We start from the raw sequence: 22598 nt of genomic DNA, 5'->3' as shown, positions 1-22598 counted from the left end.
CTTTTCTTTCTTTTTTTTTTTTTTTTTTTTTTAAATTTTTTTGTTTTTAAAAAAAACCCCCCCCCCCCCCCCCAAAATATTTATAAATCATAAGCTTCTTAAACTAAAATTCCAATCCCCGAGTTTGCCGAAAACGTAGCATTATGCCAGAGCTCCTTCGAGCATATCATTAACTATATATACTTCACGAATGTCTTCTAGCAAATCTTTTACTGTCTAAAATATAAATATATATTGACATCGATTCCATAATACAACTGGATGCATTCTGTGTCTGAAGCCTGTTTTAAAATTAGCGCAATATATAAACCTATCAAGTGTTTGTGGAGGAGAGATGAAGAGGCTCAGATAAAAGTATTACTTCCATAATAAGCAAATGGTGCATCTCATTCCAGCTCTCAGCAAAATGAACTTTCAGATAGTCCGCTCGTCGCCACCATCCAAAGCTCTCATACATGTGCAGCACAGACATGAAGGCTGCCATAACATCAAATTAGAGCCGCCAGTTCTCATAAGAAATGTATAAGAAGTTTACATTATAATATTCTGTATTGTTAACACGGTTTTCATTTTTTCTTTTTTTGTCTCAGATCATAGCTGTTGTGCATATAGGAACTCAATATATATTAAGGCAACATGTCTGGAACAACACTCAATATAGTGTACCCTTGCCTTTGGGATTTTAAGGGCTAAAGTGGAAATGTGTGTGCAAAAAGAGTTTCTGACTTCTAGCAACTCGAAATTAAGACAAAATAAAACAACTATAGCAATACAGAACTTCAGTAGTTACCAAAATAAGGAACTCTTGCAATAGTTTCTAGAACAAAAAATCTCGCATAATCGCGGTCATGGTACAAGGTGTCAAGTATCTTTATGACTGAGTCCTGAAATGGTGGTACATGAAACATATTACAACAGAAATAGCATGATGTGATAGTGCAAGGGATAGTAATATGACAATATTTACAATAATAAAGCAATAACATGACAATACATTTCCAGATCATATAAACTTCATATATATCCAAAATTTATGAATCTGTCAAACATGAAAAACAGAAGTCCAGAAAATTGTGAAAAAGAATTCATTAATAAGTTAATATGTTTCAAAACAAGTGAAAGTAGATACCACAACTGATATTAATGAAGTGTTCAACATAATATCTTGTTGCTAAAAGTGCACTTTCTCCCCTTAGCTGTGTCAACAAAATTGACAGAAGACATAATAAAGAACTTAGGTGTGAGCATTACGATTTTCACCAAACTAAATCCTTCCACATACAATCATCAATTTATGCTGAAATTTAGAGCGAGAGGACACAGATTTAGACCATATTTGAATTAGAAATGTTGTTTTACTATCTGTCAAAATATTTTTGGTATCAATCATAGAAGGTTATCGTATGTAAAAGGAAGAGTGTCAATCCCAAAAAAGAGAGGATTTGTTTCTTTCTAACTGAAAATTACAGGCCGAAGCGGCTGAATTAATGTGATGTGTACCGTGAGAAAAATATTTATAGATTGCTCAAACTTTATAATCAACTTCTCTAAACCACTGGAGGATGGATCGTCAGGTGGCTCCCCTGAGCTTCCCTTTCCTTCCTTCTCAGGAAAACTCTTTGGATTGAATGATTCCTCTACAATCACTTTATCTTCATTCTCTTGCAACACTGTCGCTCGAACGTTGAACAGCTTTCTACTTCCGAATCACAAAGAAAAATATAAACATATGGCAGAGGAAAGCGAGGGGATGGGGGCAGAAAATTAACAAGAAGCAAGTATTTGTGGGCAGTTTTCAAATCACTTAACCATAAGATATTTGAAAAGAGAGCCTTTTACGCCATTCAAGTATAATAAACTCACCAAATCCGGAGTTCTATTGGATCATAAAGTCTTAATCTGACTAATTAATCAAAAAAATATTTAACTAGATTTTTCATTCTTAATTTCTTACTGACAGCTGAAACACAGATGCAGTACACAATTCATGTTCGTGCGTATGCGTGAGCCTTTATACCGGTGATTAGGAAATCTGAACACACACACATATCAATGGAAAAATAACACTTGGAAAAGCTCAATCACATTTCTTAGTTTTTCAAATATTTTTCCCATTTCAGTAAACACAGACACCCGAAGAAAAAATTCAATCGAAATATCCACAACCCAGATAAACTCAACTTCTCCCTTCAATTATTAGTGACAACAAGAGAGAAATTACCAAAATGAAACATAAGAAGTACCTGGAATGACAAGCAGCAGCAGAAGTGGTAAGTGTAGACAGACAATTTAACCGAAAAGGGTTTACAGATTTCAATAGAACCGATGAGTATCCCAATTCATTTGCTTTCATAAAAGAGTACGTCGATGAAATTGAAATCCGAGAAACCACAGAACAAGACAGAGAAATCGCCATACTTTTCCCTCCTTTTCTCAATAATCTAATACTCGCCCATTTAGGTATAGAAAAATTTAAAATTGAATTTCAGAAGGGTCGGTTTCTCAGTAAACAAAAGGCGAAAAGTCACAGGAATTTCATGATATTTCATGGCAAAAATTGGGGTTTACTAAAATTTTAAGCGTGTTGGCAAAATATCAACCCTTTGTCCCTTTTTGGCGGAGAGATACGCCGGTTTACACTGGCGCATATTCTTTTGTCGGATTTAGGCTTATTGGGCCCTCTCCAATGGGCTTGACATATCTCTCTTGGGACACATTGTTGGGACTGTTGGACCAATCCTTTGGACCATATGAAATTTGATATATGGGCCCAATGTTAAGTGCCAATCAAATTTTTTCTAGGTATTTAAATTCTTAATATTTCAATTTTGGTTTCTCCGTCAAACGGTTATCCTCCGTCAAGCCACTCAATCGATCCTGTCACAGAAAAAGTGACAAAAATGCAGTCAAGATCAGAGTGATAAGGACGTAATCCTTTGTGCTTAGTAAAGAAACTTTGTCTTGCTTACGAACAGATTTCGTAATTTTCAAAGAATTGTCCGGTGGGTTCATTGAGATCTCAGATGATGTTGAACGCCAATTTGAAATGGACCCACGCGGAAACTCCAGTTGTCTTCATGTTTTCTCTTCTTCTACGACAAGTTTTTCTCTTGGTAGTCAATAGCATTGTCTCAGAAATCAGTGGAAGGAGGAAGAACAAAATTTCTGATTGATGGCTGTAAGCGTTTGAATCAATTTACCTCTTCGTTCTCATTTATGATCAAGTTTTCTTAATTTAATGTTAATAAATGTTCATAAGATTTTTTTACGTCCCAACTACAATTTTCCAGTCACTTGAATTCCAGTGCTAAACTGAAATGTTATAGATTGTATTGTTATTCTTGTTCTGAGCATAATATATAATGGTATTCACCATCATCAGTCTTGGTGGCAGTGCGATCCTCATTTCACTCATCGTGGCTAAATTTCATACTGTTGCTGGGAAATGATTTGTCCGATCTAGGATGAAAATTTCTGTTCATATCTCAGAATCTTCCATGAATGTATTGTAATTTACTAATCTTCTGTAGCATTTGGATATTTCACAGAGATCACACGTTCCTAAGTTCGGGAACTGGGAAGGTGATAATGTGCCCTATACAGCTTACTTCGAGAATGCCCGCAAAGAGAAAACAGGTGGTGTAATGATAAATCCAAACGATCCGGAGCAGAATCCAGAGGCCTTCAATTTTGGAAATAGAAGTCGTTCTGGTGCTGCTTCAGCATCTATCCGTATTAGTCCTGATAAATCGGTGGCAGCTGGAAATTTTCAGCAGTATGTTCGTCAAAGGAACGCAGCTTCAGAATCAGGCAGCGATAAAAGCGCATCAGATAATTCATTCCTTAAGCCAAAGCACCAGCGTAGAAGATCTGAGCGAAATAAATCTTTGGATGTTGGCAGTAATAGCAGGAGCAATCCACTATCAGCAGGGCCTAATAGAATGAATCATGCGGATGATTTTGTAAGTAATTTCGACTATCTAATAGAATACTAGTGTAATTTCCAGAAAACTTATCTGGCAATGAAAAACTCGTGTGGCAGTCCTATAAATCAGCATCTGTTCCAAAATTTGGTGAATGGGACGAAAGAGACCCTAGATCAGGGGAAGGTTTCACCGTCATCTTCAACAAAGTGAAAGAGGAAAAACAAATAGCGGCTGCTAAATTCTCTCCCGTGCCCTTACAAACTGCCAACGATTATCCAACCAGTCCAAACAAGAAGACTACTAGATCAAAGGTTATGCCAAGCCTTCATGACCGTGACCATTTAAGCTTCAAAAATCCAAATTCGATACTTGATCTAATTTCATCCTTTTACTAATGTGCAGAAATGTTGCTGTCTGTTTTGAAGAGCAACAATATATGATTCAATTTACATTGCTTTTGAGTATTGTGGGACGTGAAGCTGGAAATCTGGGGTGCTTTTCCTCAGCGAAACGACAAAATGTTAATGCTATCAGTAGAATTTTTACACTTTTCCACAGTGAAGATAAGTTGTCTGTAAGACCACAGTTCCTTATGCAGCAGCAATGAAAATGTTCACATTATTGGTTACAAGAAGTCAGGTAAATAGCGAGAGCGAGGGCGTGGGGTCAGGGCAAAAAATGATGATTATGTGAAATTTAGTTACAGCCATCTATTATTCAATAAAATAATATTTCACACAAACTCAAAATTTTTCCTTAATTTTTAATCACACATTCTCCATCAATCTACCATTTAAAATGCATTCTTTATCCCAGAATGGGGCTCAAACAAAGACTAAGTCAGCCTAATATTTTCATCTCATGTAAAGACTAAAAGGTAATAAGTCAAGCATCTGTTTTGTGTGTCACAGTAGAACAAATTTAGAGAGACGTGAGCTTATGATACATTTGGGAGAGCTAAAGCAAGGCATAGGCATAAAAAAGCCTAAAAGGGCATATTCTTATTTTAATATATTTTTTAAATTTTAAATCAATCAAAAAATCTTTTAATAATTAAAAATAATACCAACCAAACATTTAAAACAAATTTAGTAGAAATTTAGACATTCTTCCAAAGTTTTCAACAAAAAGATAAGTTCCAAATGTAAATATTAAACAATAAATAAATAGACATTTTTTGGAGATCTTCTTTATTCAAGGTTTCAAGCAGCTATTTTGAATTTAGAATAAACAAAGTGAAGAAATCAACATTTGAATTATAACTTTTAAATAATAATAATAATAATCATTAGGCATGCATTAATGGTCAACGATTACTGTTGACCACTAAATAAATGGCTTGACATTTCCACCGTGCAACACACATTGGCGACGTTGCCTTTTAGAACAGTGGTGGATAATAGTCCCGTTGTATTTGTCAAATAAGATGAGAGGGGTTCAAACTCCTTCGCTTCACCTTCTTTGTCATCAATACCATCTCTATCACAATTTATTTATTTTTTTCCCGATCTTTTGATTTTGTTTTCGTTCTTTTTTATTTATTCAAAGTTAAGTTACAATAATTATTTTACGCAAAAATTGAACTTTTAGCAATTAAACACGCCATTTTCAAGATGAAGATCGCAAACTATTGATGTATTTAAAATCCATAATTCTATAAATTAAAGGTTCTCTGTGTAAACTATGAACTCCGTATTTGATCAATCTAAAGAAGAAATTGACATCCAACGGTTCTAAATCTAACGATTGTGATCGTTTGTTGCGTCGTGCCCTCTTCACTCCCAAGAACTCTAAAAATTGGATAAATTACTATAACCTTAAAAGAAATATACTTCTGCTGTTGAAACAAGAAAATAAGGAAAAATGGAGAAATTTGGACGAAGATTTGAAGGGAAAGTAGCCATAGTCACGGCTTCGACTCAGGGCATCGGCTACAGCATTGCAGAGCGTCTTGGATTGGAAGGCGCTTCCGTTGTTGTCTCCTCTCGCAAACAAGTATGCGATTTTCTTTATTTCCTTGAATTTTTCCCCTCATTTTTTTACGCAGTTCTTCATCTGGTGTGTTGAAAATTTTAATTAAGTTTAAATATTTACTTGTCAGATCTTGCCAGAAATTTATATTTTAATTAAGATATTAATAATTAGTTAGCCTGGATTTCTTGAATTTTCTCAATCAAATCCTTTTTTTTTTTTTTTTGATTATTTGTATTCATATGTTGTGTAAGTGGGGCTGCAGAAAAACGTTGATGGAGCAGTGGAAAAACTCAAGGCTCGGGGAATTGAAGTGCTCGGTATAGTATGCCATGTATCTAATGCACAACAAAGAAAGAACCTGATACAGAAAACCCTTCAGGTGATAATGTGAATTAACTTTTGTTACTGTAATTTTAATCAAGTCGGATCCTTTCATGGTTGTTTGATACGGGTGGTCTATATGAAATTGAATAGTAGTATTAAGGAAGAGAATTAAGCTATTTGTACAATACTTGTTGACAATCATTCTTGACAACCTTGGTGTTGTCAAAATCCAGCCATTGATTTAAAAAAGAGTTTTTAAAATGAATGAACGTAATGATGTCAAGTGTGAAGTTGTCAAACAAAGTTGTACAAGTAGCATGACTCTGTTGACCTTCAATTTGGATGGTATCCAGCTCACCAATAAATCCATCTCCACTCTCTTCCACATGCCAGTTATCTTTGCACTTGGAATGCTCTCCTTAAAGGAGCAAGTCTGATACCTCTCCGAACAAAGGTGGGAAGACTGCAATCCTACACGTTCAAGTAAGAAAAAGGACAACGAAGTATATTGAGTGTGGGAGAAGCACAAAAAAGGAAAACGAGGTTTTTATTTTTAGAGTGAATACAAAACTCTTCAATACCTTTTTATTGTGAGTATTTATAGGCAAATGAATGAGTTTGAGATGCTTTACACATGGCCTCATCCAGGGGCAGAGTCAGGAAAAGATGTTAAGATGGACTAAAATAAAAAATAAATAAAAATCGATGAACTCATGCCATGAGATATGCTCCACGCCACACCAAATATTGTTCAAAAAACTAAAGTTATGACATTGATGACAAAGTACAAAGTGAGTCAGATATTCAAATAAGCATAAACATATCAATCCTTAATATGTTTTACCAAATTTTCGTAGCTTTTCTTGCCAAATAAAAAATCTTAACACCTCCCTAGAAAATATAAAATGTGCGAAAGTATGATGGACATGAACAAATAATGTATACCCACCAACAAAAGATAAAGAAAAACATATTCCGACTATTATGAGACTCAGGGCCTAAAAAGAACAATAAGTCATACCAGTTATTAAAGGTTTTTAGTCAATATATATCGTTCTGAAAATATTATCTAATACGGGCATTAGTCTTCTATATCAACACATTTTAATTCCACCTTAAGTAAGAAAAATTGACTAAGAATATCGAGAGTTCAAAGAAATTGGATTCATTTCACTTTCTTGTTTGACTCACTTCAATAATATAATTTTAATAATGTTAATTTATAAATAAATAAAATTTTAAGAAATATTTTTCTACAGATAAAATTAAATATAGAGCAAGTTACCTATTTTGATAATAACATCTATTTCATAGTCAATAAATATTTTACAACTTATAAGTATAATTAATAAATGAAACATATATTTTCATTATTATTATTATTATTTTGTCCCTCACCATATTTTATATGTATGGTTAGTTTCATTAGATAATTTCTTGTTCATGAGCCTACTAACATGGATGTGCTTTCTAATGTGAAGATGTTAAAACCTCAATTAATCCAATTCTATCCTGTCATTTGGGTTTTATTTCTTTGGGCTACTGCAGCAAAAATAAAGTTGTTCTTTGCCTTTCACCTACCACATTAAATTTTGACTCACATGACAGTACCAAAACATCAAGTCCTAGTTATCATAGGCCTATGACCTCACACACGCTATTCTAGGCGGGAAAGAGGGAATTTGATTCCCAATCGCTCTTGTAGAGATATTGCATCAATCACATTGCATGTGGCTTAAATTGTCAAGTTACAACCGTCCTACTATTAGGCTTCAAACTTAACCGCCTCGGTGTCGAGAAGCCATCTAATGTGGCCAAGGGTTAGGTCCTTGCTTCTCGCTAATGACTAATCTGCACCAAGTTATGTTGCCTCGGAGGTAGTCATCGACAAGGGGAATTGGCCTTAAATGCAAGTTATGCATTATGAAATGGTACCTCCTTTTCATGATTATGTCATCATGTCTTGGCTACTTGCTTCAGAGTATTTAATTATTCTTGAATTTATATTGTATTTGCTTATTTCCTTTTGTTTTTCTCTTATTCTAAACTGAAATCTAAATTTGAAGACAGAATATGGGAATTTTAGAGCTTAAATGTGGATATATTATAGAAAACATTCTGTTTTCCCTTGTTTGTTTTAAGATATAATTATAGAGATTGAAATTTTCTTCCCATGGACCTTGTTCTTTTACTTGCAGAGATATGGGAGACTGGATGTAATCGTGTCCAATGCTGCTGCAAACCCTGCTGTGACTGCCATCTTGGAAACTAAAGAAATTGTCCTCGATAAATTATGGGAGATCAATGTGAAAGCGTCTATTCTTCTTATGCAAGTAAGTCCATTCAATGAGATTAAGGTCCATATACAGTATATCAATTGTCTTAAAGGACATAATGGGCTTGCTTAATGCACTGTTGGCATTCGCCATCTTTTTGTTTTGGTCATGTTTTAAATGTAACGTAGATTATTTGCAATTTTTTACCTTGTTGATAGTGCATTTTTAATGGGGGCAGGAAGCAGCTTCTCACTTGCAGAAGGGTTCATCAGTTGTTCTCATTTCTTCTATAGCTGCCTACCAACCCTCTGAGGCCTTGGCTATGTACGGGGTGACCAAAACCGCCCTTCTTGGGCTCACAAAGGTAGAACTACATTTCGGTTTATCTCACTTTTACAACCCAATTAATTCCATCTTATTTGAGTTTTGCTTGTTTTTAGGCACTTGCAGCTGAGATGGCCCCAAATACTCGTGTAAATTGTGTTGCACCGGGCTTTGTTCCCACGCACTTTGCCTCAGCTATCACAAGCAATAAAAGCATGGTAAGGTTTCCCTAGCCATTTGATGCTAATCTTAATTAATTCATCTGAATTTTATGACTCAGCTTTTCGTGAGCTTATTCCACATCATGGTTTTGTTTATAGAGGAAGAACCTCGAGGAAAAGGCATTGCTCAACAGGCTAGGAACAACACAAGATATGGCTGCAGCAACGGCCTATTTGGCTTCAGAAGATGCCTCTTATGTGACCGGAGAAATTTTGGTAGTTGCTGGAGGAACGCCCTCCAGGCTGTAGTTTCTTGTCCTTTAATTTGCTCTTCTTTGGAATATTTCCTTCTTACAATTTGCCTCCCAGAGTATGATGAATAAGATTCTCCCCTACCCGAAGCACTGACCATAAACTATGTGATCTCTTCTTGGTTGTTTTCCTCTAAGAATTTCTGCAGGACTCGGGTTTATATTTTGTTAACTAATTTGTTCATAAGCACAGAAGCATCCGGGAGGCAGAAAAGCATGCTATGCATCATTCGGGTCTGGTTGTCGTATAATGACAACAGAATCATATTAAAATTTCATATTTGATAGACCGAAAATGATCGTTGATTCATATAGATTAGAAGAGAAACGGGCACCATAATTACTTTATGCACATATGATAGCTGCAGCAGAAAAATCAAGAACGTAACTGGCTCCAGATATTCCTTTTACCCCTTCAAATATCAGTGGCCGGTGTGTATCGAAACGAGTGCTGTCAAATATGAGTGTTTCATCGCCTTACGCTTTTTTCATCGCCTTGGCCATCTACAGTCTCGCAATGATCCTTCTTCCATCTACCCCACCATTTCATCATCTACTTGTGACTTGCAATCCAATGTTAACGTTCATGTTCCTATACAGGAATTGCATCACCATTCTGATTTTCCTCACATGTCAAAATAAGGCCTTCAATATAAGTAGGCAGTAAGCAACAGGACCAGCGACAGCCAGTTGACATGAGTTCTGATGGGGGGACAATCATAATCAAATTATCATGGCGCCGGACAACACCAATCACACTAATGGTACTTCCTTCTTTGATATAACTGCAGCACAAAGACAAATTATGAAATCAGTTGCGCTTCAGGAAGGGTTTCCAGGTTTGGTACACGAGTGTACAACAATGGAAACGGATTTAGCTCGACTAGGCAGTTACTAAAACGGACAAAATTTTAACTTCTTTGTCAACTTTAATGCTATGCATTGATATCCAACCTAAATTACCGAACATGCATTTAAGAAATTGGTGGTGATTACCATTTTATCTTCTCAGATGGGGGGTAAAATTACCTTCTTGATTAACAGTCTAAAAACTATCCTTTCAAGATTCTAGATATTGATCCTGAATGTGGAATGAACCAAAATTCCATGATTTGCAGATAATGTGTTGCCAAATTTTCAGATTCTGGTCTAGCGCCGTGCAATATTTTTTTTGTTCTATATCGTTTTAACCTGATTTTGTGAAACTGGATTGTAAGGTTTGAACATAACATACAATATACAGAACTGATATCCTCCATTTCAATATTATGTCCATGATTCAATAAATTCAATAAGTGACTTGCACCCAAAATGATGTCATAGAAGTCTATAGATGTCAATATTTGCATGATATCAATTTGATAAATGAGCAGTATCTTACCCTTCTTTAAAGCGCATTATAGAGTTTTCACTTGACAAACCTCGATCAGCCAACCAGCTTAGAAAGTTTGGAGACATCTCTTTCTTATCCTTCGTTATGTTGACCACCGTGGTTGGTTTGACAAATGGAGTAACTTTAGCACCATAGCCTGCTTTTACTAAAGCTCTTAAACCGGACTGAAAGTCTGATATATAGAAGTCCGCAACATAGTTCTGTTAATAGAGGGAGGAAACAAAGAATAGATTTCAACAGTGGCGTCGTTTATCCTTGAGCCTTTGTTTAGGAATTGTTTTATTTATTTATTTATTTATTTATTTTTATTTTTTGGCTAAAAAGTTCATTTTGAAAGTCGAACATAAATTTTAACCACGGATTTCATAAGACTCACAAGTACCACCCATCCATCACTCATTTCTACCAACTTATATTTTAGCAAAGAAAAAAAAAAAAAAAAAAAAAAACAAAACAAAGGCTAAAAATGATTCAAAACGACACAAAAGATTGATATGAGCCCTCAAGTTACTGCTCCTTAAATCCATTTCAATTGCCAAGCTACTCGAAGGTCTTTACATCAAGAGTTGTGGGAAAATGTCGAAAAGTGAAATTGAATAATTTTCACCCCAACAAGTATTTGACATCAAAAATCACCAAGGAATTTTAGGATAAGTTCTTATTCTGAGTTGGGAAATCCACTAAAGATGCAATGCAACATTAACAAAGTGAAATCAACTGGAATTAGCCATTAATTTTTTTTTAGAAAAATGGGCATCACTTATCAGGGAATCACTGTTGGGTTTGACCACCAGAAAAATTCAAAATGAAGCTTATACGCATTTTAGAATGTAATACTAAAAAATTAGAAATTATTTATATGCTTGACGTGAGTGAGTCAGAATGGATGTTCAGGGGTATGCCACAAAATGATATATATAATTCACAAAAAGCAATATATGCCTAATAAAATTCCAATCTGATTCCTCAATGAGTTCAACAGACTGACCTCTGAGTGCCTGCATCCCCAAGAAAAGAGGCGCTGCTTAGCATTTTCTGGTTTTCCGCCACATCCTCTGTATTCATACAATTCTGTGGAAACATATACACATCTCGGTTCCCTCTGAAACGAAGACTCAAGAGGTATACTACCACAAGTGACGACCTGTGGAAAAAAAGCTAACCATTAGATTAATACAAGTAATTCAGAATGCAAGGATTTCAACGCAACCTCGACACTGAGCTGCATTGACTGTTGCAAACTTGCAATCTACATGCATATACTCATGGGGGTGGGGGTGGGAGACTGGGAGAGGTGTTATCCATATTTCTCATCTGCATCTCTGTTTACATTGTTAAATCATAAATGTTTCAACTCATTCTTGTTAAAGAGAAAAACTAGGAGTAATAAAACTGGAATTTAGAGCTCAGATTCCAATAGCTCTACTTCATGTAAATTATTTAGAGGATGACTAAATTATTTCAACTCAAGGAATTTTATATCAAGGCAGAACAGAGAATCCATTGAAAAGGTCAAATTTTGCCTGCTCTATAGCCCCAGTGTTCTCGATGCTCCTAACGTTCTTTATAGCTTAGAATTAAGACTTCATGCATCAAGCTTGTGAGGTCGTTGATGTTATGCTCTCCTCAAGATCCACATGAGCACCATTTAATTTGCCTAGCCAATTATCCATTGGCTTAAGCATTAAATCCTTAAAATTCTTTATAGGGTTGAATCTTTTCCTTAGTTGCACAAGTACATGGGAGCAAAACAATCCCAAACCAGAAAAATGTAGAAGCCAGTAGCATGTTGCGCTCGAGCTCAGTTTGACGCAGCAACAAGTCTTGAGGACAATGGGATGTCTTGCTGCGATTTCTAAGATAACATTCCCAATCAACCAACCACTGGAGGATACTATCCTCTCTCCATCTAAAAAAGAACATCCATTTCGAAGTGTTGCGAATTTGACCGGAAGATTATGACAATAATGAAATACACAAAAACAAAATAAAAAACACCAAGATTTACGTGAAAACCCAAGACAGGAAAAAACCACATGCAGAGGTAACATTAATACAACACGAAGAGTTGAAGACTCCTCTCTCTCTCTCTCTCTCTCTCTCTCTCTCTCTAAATATGTGCACACAATAATTAAAAAAAAAAATGAGTAGCGTATTTGATTCAATAAAGACCATGGTTTGATTTGACTGTTGGAGTTCACATCACCTAATTTTTTTATGAATAATGCTATCTAGCACAAGTATTGTTATAAAATCAGTCTATATGGCCACATTTGATATGTTCAATTAAATAAACAATGTGACGTTGCATTTAAGTTAATGGATATCAGGCAGTTGCCACCTACCTAGAGTAGAGCTGAATAGCATTATTATGTATTTTATTATATGTATCTTAAATATCAGTAAAAAGCCTTAAATAACTGAAACCATTAACATCACCTAACACAAAAAGATGCAACATAAATATTGAATCAAATGCGAAACAATAAGTATGGGAAATTCTGAAAATTACCCCCGTGACCTTGACGTACTGTCCATCTATAGCCTCTCTCAGCTCAGCATCAGGGTATTTCCTCAAAAACCCTAAAACCCCACTCTTTATATACACGTAATTCCATATCAGAATCACCACAGCGGGGACAAAAACTGCTCCCACACCCACCAAAATCATTGGCTTTTTTACCGTGGCCATAAGGAACGCCGCTGCCACCAAGTCCAAGACCACCACAACCAACATCACCCACATTGCCACCCTGGAAACCCTGAACCCCAATTTCACCTTATCCCCCAAGTTTGTCACTGCTGAACCGTGCAGAACTTTGTTGAATGAGGTATGCCTGGACGGCGCGTCAAGCTGGCCGGAGCGACGGTTAGAGCTGGCCGATCCCTGTGGACCGGATGTTATAAGGCCTGTCGGCTGAATTGGGGTCATAGGCCCAGAAAACGAGGAAGACGATGATTTCTTGTTCATAGGCCCGGAGTTGGGCTTCAGGCCGGATCTGGCAGATCCGCTATTATGCTGGGATCCGGAGCGGGAAGGGGGCTTAGGTGGACCTAGTTGATCTCCACTTGAAACCCCAACACCGTACATTTTTCCTAGCTCGCCGGATTTCTTGACGTCGCCGCCGGTGTAAGGGACGGCGCGTGAAGCCATTGTCGGCTGGCGTTCCTTGAGCTGCTCTTCGGGTCTACCCGACACGTAGAGTCCATTACTCAGCTGGTGTGATCCGGTTCGGGCGCTCATTTTCGGGTTTTTTCTAGAGCGAAAAATTGAAGTGAAGTTTGCAGACAGAGGGAAGGTATGCAGGGAGCATAGAGTGTAGGTGTGAGTGAGTGAAGGTAATGGGGTTGGGGATTTAAAATGACTAGAAAAAGACACGACTTTGTCTGTAATGACACTTATGTCCTCTGTCGTATTTGTTGGTGCACCGATGTTTTCAAAATGGATTAGTATACAAGTACACAATACATTACATAATGCTTTACACTTGTTGAGCTGGCGTCTTTCTTGGTCAAAAAAATTTTTTGAGTCAATTTCTCGCTTAATTAAAATAAAAATAAAAAATCAGATTTGTCTAAAGAAACCCTTCCCTCCATCACGTATCCTTCGACTTCATTTTAGAGGCAAAAAAAAAAAATGGAAGATGGGGAGAACTTACCGTCACAAGATTTGGAAAATGAGGCTGACGAAATCGAAGATTCGACGCCGGCGAGCACAATGATTTGAGCCCAACACATTTTCCCCCATCAGTTGCAAGTGAGTCGTTTTCTCGAGTGAGCAAAAATGAAAACACCTACCCATTAGTCGAAGGTGATGACATCAACGTCGACGATCTTGAGGTCGACGAGATCGGAGCCGACGATTTTGATGGCGAAGAGAACTCAGGTACCCATTATTTTGTATTTTTAAAAATCTTACATTGTGCACATTATTGAACTGAACAGTGATCTGAAATGTGTAATTCATTTTAGTTCTTCAAACATTTATTTCCATTCAAAAGAAGAAAGGAAAAGAAAAAACCCTGTTTTCGTCTCTGTAGTTCAAAAAATGGAAGCTCTCTCAAATTCCAAGTTGTTCTCGCTCTATGCATTGTTGATTACAGTTTTACTGTCCATACATTGCAATGTTATTTATGACAAGAAATCTCTTATTATTGTATGGATTGTATCAACGGCTATCTGGCTCCATTTTTTTTTTTTTTAACATAATATATATATTTTTTATTTTGGGGGGGGGGGGGGTTTCTTTGACATTTATATGTTTTTGGTTTGAGGAAATTTATGTGCAGGTTATGAAGGAATTGACATTATTGTGCCAAGGCCCGGAATGAAGTTCAAAGACGAAAATGAAATTTTTGAATTTTACAAGAAGTATGCATACCAAGTCGGGATTCCTGTCAGAAAAAGAAATTCAAGGAAGGGTGAAGACGGGATAGTACGATATGTATGCTTCGCATGTAGTCGAGAAGGATGACGAACCACTGCTACAAGTTCTTCTTTAAATCCTCAGCCAACAATCCAAACTGGAGCCAACAATCCAAACTGAATATAAAGTGAGGGTGACAGCATGTTCGGAGATAGGTGGAACATGGCATATTAACACTATCTATCTCGAGCACAATCATAGAACAAGCCCATCTAAATCGAGGTTATATCGATTTAATAGTGCTCGCATCAGAAGACAGCTTGAAATAAATGGCATTGTTGAAATTCCATTGCACAAAAGCTTTAACTCCGTTGTAGTTGAAGCCGGTGGATATGACAAGATGGCGTGCGTTGAAAAAGATTGTAGAAATTTTACTAACAAAGTGCGACGGTTAAGGCTTGGTGAGGGAGACGCCACTGCAATTCAAGTCTTTTTCTCAAGAATGCAAACAAGTACTCCTGGCTTCTATTTTAGTATAGATTTGGATGAAGATTGTCGGTTGAGGAATGTGTTTTGGGCGAATAACAGATGCAAAGAATCCTATAAAGAATTTGGTTATGTGGTCACTTTTGACACCACATACTTGACCAACAAGTACGATATGCCCTTCGCTCCATTTGTTGGAGTTAATCATCACGGCCAATCAACACTTCTTGGATGCGGCCTAATTTCGAATGAAGATACTTGGACTTTTGTATGGTTATTTAAGACATGATTGGAATGCATGCACGGTCAAGCTCCAAATGAAATTATAACGGATCAAGATCGGGCTATGCAAAATGCAATTGAGATCATCTTCCCAAACACGAGACACAAATGGCGTTTGTGACATATTTTAAAGAAGTTGCTAGAAAACTTTGGCAACCATAGGTACAAAAATTCTATTCTTTCTAGTGTACACGGGTTGGTGTATGATACACAAAGTCCTCCAGAGTTTGAGGAAAAATGGCATACGATGCTTGTACATTATGAACTGCAAGAACATGGTTGGTTGATTAGACTTTACAATGATAGAAGGTGTTGGGTGCCATGTTATTTGAAAAATTCATTTTGGGCTGGTATGTCGACCATCCAATGAAGCGAGGGCATAAATGCCTTTTTTGACGGAAATGTTCATTCAAAAACTTCTCTGAAGCAATTTGTAGAACAATATGAGCGGGCATTGAGAAGTAAAGTTGAAAAAGAGTTTCAAACTGATTTCAAATCATTTTCACAGATGGTCCCTTGTGCAACAATGTATGATATGGAGAAACAGTTTCAATCAGTGTACACGATCTTTAAGTTCAAAGAGTTCCAGCAAGAGTTTACGGGGAAGGTGTATTGTGAGATCTTATCTGTGAAGGACTCATATTTTACTCCACTTACGAGGTTCGTGAGGATATCATTAGCAATGAAGGCATGAAGAAACAAATTTTTTTCAGTTTCATTTCGTAGGGAAAATTGTGAATTTGAATGTAGTTGCCACTTATTTGAGTTTAGAGGAATTATTTGCAAGCATGCAATCTCAGTTTTAATCGGTAACGATGTGGTGTTAATTTCGGAGAGATATATATTGAAGAGGTGGAGACGAGATGTGAACCGACCTTACATGAGGGTTCCCGTCAAATATGATGGTTTTGTCAGTAGCGCCAAGCAGGTTAGATATGAGCAACTATGCAATACGTTTACCAAGTTAGCAGATGTGATAGCACATGACGAACAACGATTTAGGAGAATTATGGATTTGATCATGTTCGAAACAACAGAAGCATGTTAGTCGAAGTGTATTAATGTGGGCTCTCAATGTGTTGACTCGATAGCATGTGCTAGCAGAAGCATATTGGATCCAAAGTACACGAAACGCAAAGGAGTCCCTAGAAAACTTCGTAGAAAGGGCCATCTAGAAACTAGTTCGAGTAAATCTAAAAGTTCTCGAAAGGTATGAAATTCATTCAAGCTTTGCAACATACTTTTAGCTTGCAAAGTTGTTGAAATTTTTTTCCCATGTTATACAGGTGCCCATGTGTAAAAGGCAAAACAAAGGGGTTTCACCACTGAAGATGTTAGGACACGGGATAGCTTTGAAGTGTTGTGATGGAAATCAATAAATAGCTACAGGATTTCTTTTGGGGGGGGGGGGGGGGCAAAAGATGATGATGTGCAATGTAGACAAATCCGGTTATGTGAATTTATGTACAATATTAATTATCGATTGTATAAGTTTTTGTGTTCTTCTTAGGCGTTATGTAAGTTTTTGGGGCTAAAGATGATGTTGGGGGGCTGAATATTATTATAAATTTTTGCACTCTTTTTCCCCCCATGAAATTTGTACTTGGAAGACTTGCCCACATGACTTGACTTTATTGCAATAAATTATGGGATTTCAGTTTATCATTTCTTTAGGGTTTTCTTGTTTCACCCAATTTAAGCCTCAATCACAAGATTTGATTTTTCACCATTTGAGTTCCTGTGTAATAGTGTAAATCCAAGCTTTATTTCAAGTTAGTTCAAGATTATCAATTTTGCAGGGATCATTGCCACATGTTGGTTTTGTATCATTTTCTTTGTTTACGTTTTTGTGGGTTGAGTTGAATTCTGATTTAATATTTGGGTTGAGTTGAATTCTAATATAATAATGAAAATTTTTCAGATTGTGTAATGCACCCCACCCCCCCCCACCCCATCTGGGAAATTCCGTCAATTTCAATGGTTCATTTATTTGGTAATTAACCATGAATCTTCTAAGGGACATTTTGATATTATTGGATCTGGATTTGGTTAGTATTGTAAGATTTTTCAGATTGTGTAATCAACTCTTACATCATTGTTAATGATCAAAGTTTAATCTGAACTTAAATCTAGAAATTGAATTTCTGAATCGGGTAGTAGATTTTAGAATTGCATTGGTGTATTTGGGGGTGTAATGGCTAATAATATATTGGGACGCACCTAGAGAAAAATCTTGTGTCTCTGCATCGTAGTGATATTTAAGTACTAATGTGTGATTGATAAACTAAATGAGGTCCATAAAAATGATATTCATGTTCCAATTTACATGCATTTGTCAAATTAATTGGAAGAGATAGCAACCAAGAGATATTATCTTTTTACCAGTTTATATCAAATTTTCACATATGAAAGCTATAAATGACATGAGCAATATTATCTTTGCCAAAAGATATTCTCATTGAATCAAACCAGTTTTAAACAAACCTACACCATTACAGTACACATAACCATCAACTTCCAAATTACATCCATAAACAACTACATCATACACAGTCCTACACTAACATTACACGGTAGCTTTCCTTCAATTGTCATTGCCTTCCAAAACTCGTTTCCCCTTGCAAATAGTTATGCTGAACGAAATCTCCAAGTCATCTTCATTAGTAGACACTTTAGTCAATTCTTTGAACATATGCGACAAATCATCGAACCGATCTTTAGGCTTCGGGACACCACTTGATTCACCTTCAATATGCAACTGATATTCTTCGGTGGGCAAAACATTACTCCACTTGAAATACCTGCAGTCCCAAGTACAACAATGGAACATCTTTCCCATGTTTTCAATATTCTTTTCCACCTCCATCCATTTGACGAAACTCTCGCCACATTTTGGACATGCTCTCTTATTGGAGCATTCCAACAACGTGTGTCCTGGTTGTCTACAACTATGACAGATTCCTCTATTCTTGCCTGCCATCAAACAAGACTAACGCAACCACAAAATAACCAAATCAACAGCAAATTAGTTCGAGATACCAAATTGCATTGACAAATACAAGACCAATTAACATAAGATAAAAGGAACACTTGTACCAATTGTCTAGTTAACCTAACCAACATTACTTAGCATCAACAAATAAGCATATTTATTTCACAGATTATTGTTTGCCCATTTGCTGTGACAAATCCATTTTTATACCCATACACTTATCATCAACAAATAAGCAAACAGAAATGGTAAGATTGACTGCACTAGTCACAAATCCATTTTTACAACTACAAACTTAACATCAACAAATATGCAAACACAAATGGCACAATTTGTTGCACTAATCAAAACCCATTTTTATAACTATCAACTAAACATCAACAAAATAAAATTATAAGCAGATTTATTCCCAAAAAAAGGCGAAAACATCAAATAACCAGATTTATTCCCAAAAAAAAAAGTCGAATAACTAGAATGAACAGGAAAAAGTCGGCTTTGAACAACATATACTAACCTCAATGTCTTTCGATTCTTCACAATAGTATGAAGTCAACGCCGGTTAAGAGAGAGAAGTGCTCACGGTTCTTCAAACTGAAAAAATGGAAGAGAAGGAACTGTGCAAGGAGATCGAACTCTCGAATAACCAGATTTATTCCCAAAAAAAATGCGAAAACATCGAATACTAGTAAAAATCAGTTGTTGACTAAGCAAATACAAGAAAAAAGTCGAATAACTAGAATGAACAGGAAAAAGTCGGCTTTGAACAACATATACTAACCTCGATGTCTTTCGATTCTTCACGATAGTATGAAGTGGACGCCGGTTAAGAGAGAGAAGGGCTCACGGTTCTTCAAACTGAAAAAATGGAAGAAAAGGAACTGTGCCGGAGATCGAACTCTCGAAGAAAAGGGCTTTCGCAGATCTGAGAGAGGAGGAATTGTTTGTGCAAACGAGATTCAATTTGCGGGAAGGAGTCTTTCTTTTAAAGTTCATTTCTCTCATGAGATTTTGGCGAGAAATTGACTAAAAAAACTTTTTTTTACTGAGGAAGACACCAGCTCAGCAAGTGTAAAGCATTATGTAATATATTGTGTACTTGTAGACTAATCCTTTGAAAATTAAGGGAAAATTGCAACAGCGATCCCTAAAAAAATTAATAAATTGGGATATTAATTGTATTTTCATTTTGGATATTGTTTGCTAAATTGGTTTAGTATTGTGTTTTTATTTTCATTGAATTTTTTTTAATAAATTGTTTTTTCTAATTTGGCGGCTGGACTTATAATTTTTTTTTTTTTGTGGTTATTAATTGCACGAATTGAGCCGAACTAACCTACGCGGTTATGGTATGGCCAAAAAATTGGTGGTTCGATGATGATTTTGGTCGAATCAAACCGTTGCCAACCCTAAATCTGTCCAATTTATCGTTATTTGACCTAAAAAAGTGATTTTGACCTAAAAAATTATTTTGACCACGATTTACTCAATTAAAAGGGGAAAATAGTAATTTAATATTTTTCCATAAATTAATAAAAAATTTAAGTAAAACACAAACAAAAAATGAAAAAAACTATCTTCTTCTTCCCCACCCCATCCCACCAATTTTGCTACCGAAACCGTAATCCAACCTCTGTGCAGAAATCTCTACCTTGTCGACAACTTACGCATCCACTACACTTGCCTCAACCAAAAACTTCCATCACCATCAACCCAGCCTCTCATCGCTGCTGTGAAAGGGTCTGCACTTCACACTACCAATACCTCTGTAGAAGTCTCATTCTCCAACATAAGATTCTCAACACCATATCTCAACAGCAGAAACATGCAATTAACGAAAACCCTAAAGATAGACTTTACAATCTCCACCATTTACCCCAACAACAGAAACAACAAAGAGCAGTCAGTTACCGTTGCTACAACCATCTACGCTCGTCTCTTCTTTGTACTATCCTCAGTAATGTTATTCAAAGCAAAAAATGGCCATAATTCATTTACTTCACTTAACCCGGAAAGAAAACATCATAACGCCAATTCGATGTAGATGCTCCGTAAATAGGAAAAAAAGAAGAAGCCAATTCCACATTTTTATACAATTCAGAGACAATCGAAGAAAATCCAAATAACCAAGCATAGCCTAAGAAAAATCGACATGAGAATTCAATTATATACCCATAAATGTGCATTATACATCGAGAAGTAAGAAATATTATGCAAGGACACGCATAGTATAAAGAATTTCATCATGGATTTGCTCCATTTAAGGATTCGTCTGCAATTCCATATTCACCATTTTATCCTAATCTCTTCCTTATTTTAGGTTGAGGGGGTGGGGTGAGGAAGAAGAAGATAGTTTTTCTTTTCTTTTTTCTTTTTTATTATTTTATTGGAAAATAATATTAAATTACTATTTTGCCCTTTTAAAATAGAGTAAACTGTTGTCAAAATTAATTATTTGGTCAAAATCACTTTTTTAAGTCAACTAACGGTAAATTAGACAATTCCATCCAAAATGGCTTCAAATACAACGTTTTAAAATGTTTTGGATGACAGCGGCAACAAAAAAAATATCAGGGAAAAGTTTGCTAGAGTTTAAAAGGTTTGAGGCTTCTGCTGCAATTATCTGAAACACTCTATAAATAGTTGAATTTTATGTCATGCCTTCGAGAATAAAGAAACAATGATGGTGTATGTATATCAATTTTTGTCAAAGTCATGACTCAAATAGGAGTCTTATATCGCGTATTGTTGGTATCGAAAAGGAGTCTAACTGCATTCAACAACAAAGAAATAAAATACCGTTGAAATTAGATCTCCTAATTATAATATTTATTCTTACCTTTTAGGATTTTTCTATGGTTTAAAATGTGGCCTATAAATACAAGGCTCCTTTGTCAGTTTTGTTTAAACATTATTGTTTTGTCTGTAATTTCTCTCCATATTGTTAGTTTATAATACATCGTTCCTCTGCTATAAATTCTCTTTGTTTATTTCTTTACTTTTAATCTTATTTCTTGTTGTAGTCTTTATTACTTCACATCGTCATTAAATCTCATTCTTTACAATCTGGTTTAGGATCAACAAGTGGTATCGAAGCTTCTACGTCCAACAAGTGGTATCAGAGCCAGGTTCTTCTTCTGTGGATTGGTTGAGGATTTTTTAGATATGATTATCATGAGGTATAACATTTCGCTGCTGGATCATAATACAAGGTTTTCTTTATGGCAAGTAAAGATTAGGGCTATTCTGGTGCAGTAAGATTTAGACGATGCGTTGCTAGGTTTTGAGAAGATGTCAGCTGATTGGAAAATGGAAGAGAAACAACGGAGGGAGCGAAAGGCTTTATCGCAAATCTATCTTCATTTATCCAACAATATTCTACAGGATATCTTGAAGGAGAAAACAGCGGCTGCCTTGTGGTTAAAACTGAAGCAGTTATGCAAGACTAAAAGTCTCATGAGCAAACTAGCTCTAAAGCAGAAGCTATATTCTCGTCGCATGGCGGAAGGAGGGTCATCGGAAGACCATATTTTGGTGTACAATGAAATAGTTGTAGATTTGGAGACGTTGGAAGTTAAGTACGATGAAGAGGATCTGGCCTTGATCCTATTATGTTCGTTGCCCGACTCTTATGCGTTGTGTCGAAATACTATTTTGTATATTCGAGATACTTTAAATATAGACGACGTATATGATGCTTTTGCATTCAAAGGAAAAGTTGACGCATTTTGTTGGAGTTACATCGAGGGATGATGAAACTCTTGTATCTCATGGTGGTCGACGGAG

General features: G+C 36.1%; 4 protein-coding genes across 8 annotated transcripts in view; 2 read left to right on the top strand and 2 right to left on the bottom strand.

Moving 5' to 3' along the window:
• Nucleotides 1-2600, bottom strand: part of LOC111402416 (ubiquinol oxidase 4, chloroplastic/chromoplastic) — a 5407-nt gene extending 2807 nt beyond the window's left edge. The window contains exons 1-4 of one of the 3 annotated variants that reach the window (XM_023030709.1): nt 2244-2600; nt 1501-1699; nt 791-884; nt 362-477 (exon numbers count right to left, since the gene is read on the bottom strand). In XM_023030709.1, the coding sequence (XP_022886477.1) occupies nt 362-477; nt 791-884; nt 1501-1699; nt 2244-2416 (582 nt within the window). In that variant the 5' untranslated portion in view covers nt 2417-2600. The remainder of the gene's footprint in view (nt 1-361; nt 478-790; nt 885-1500; nt 1700-2243) is intronic. The other 2 variants (XM_023030708.1, XM_023030707.1) reach the window with 2 other exon arrangements.
• Nucleotides 2601-2841: 241 nt separating this feature from the next.
• On the top strand, nt 2842-4554 carry LOC111402415 (RPM1-interacting protein 4-like). Of its 2 annotated transcripts, XM_023030706.1 has the most exons (4): nt 2842-3178; nt 3549-3962; nt 4043-4237; nt 4329-4554. In XM_023030706.1, the coding sequence occupies exons 1-4, from the start codon at nt 3173-3175 to the stop codon at nt 4347-4349; spliced, it is 636 nt and encodes a 211-aa protein (XP_022886474.1). In that variant the 5' UTR covers nt 2842-3172; the 3' UTR covers nt 4350-4554. The 2 variants fall into 2 exon arrangements, with proteins under 2 accessions (XP_022886474.1, XP_022886473.1); XM_023030705.1 differs by lacking the exon at nt 4329-4554 and having other exon boundaries at nt 4043-4322.
• Nucleotides 4555-5587: 1033 nt separating this feature from the next.
• On the top strand, nt 5588-9459 carry LOC111402414 (tropinone reductase-like 3). 2 transcript variants are annotated; one of them, XM_023030703.1, is made up of 6 exons: nt 5588-5921; nt 6163-6279; nt 8423-8557; nt 8739-8864; nt 8941-9042; nt 9145-9459. In XM_023030703.1, the coding sequence occupies exons 1-6, from the start codon at nt 5790-5792 to the stop codon at nt 9292-9294; spliced, it is 762 nt and encodes a 253-aa protein (XP_022886471.1). In that variant the 5' UTR covers nt 5588-5789; the 3' UTR covers nt 9295-9459. The 2 variants fall into 2 exon arrangements, with proteins under 2 accessions (XP_022886471.1, XP_022886472.1); XM_023030704.1 differs by having other exon boundaries at nt 5801-5921; nt 6152-6279.
• A 124-nt stretch (nt 9460-9583) lies between these two features.
• LOC111402413 (uncharacterized membrane protein At1g16860-like) lies at nt 9584-14140 on the bottom strand. The gene is made up of 4 exons (XM_023030702.1): nt 13202-14140; nt 11678-11833; nt 10678-10889; nt 9584-10081 (listed from the first exon to the last, which is right to left on the bottom strand). Exons 1-4 carry the CDS (start codon nt 13931-13933, stop codon nt 9889-9891), a joined length of 1293 nt encoding a protein of 430 aa, XP_022886470.1. The 5' UTR covers nt 13934-14140; the 3' UTR covers nt 9584-9888.
• Nucleotides 14141-22598: the final 8458 nt, after the last annotated feature.

This window comes from Olea europaea, chromosome 10, assembly GCF_002742605.1.
Source record: "Olea europaea var. sylvestris chromosome 10, O_europaea_v1, whole genome shotgun sequence".
Classification (NCBI taxonomy): domain Eukaryota; kingdom Viridiplantae; phylum Streptophyta; class Magnoliopsida; order Lamiales; family Oleaceae; genus Olea; species Olea europaea.
This window is presented reverse-complemented; position numbering and strand designations above follow the sequence as displayed.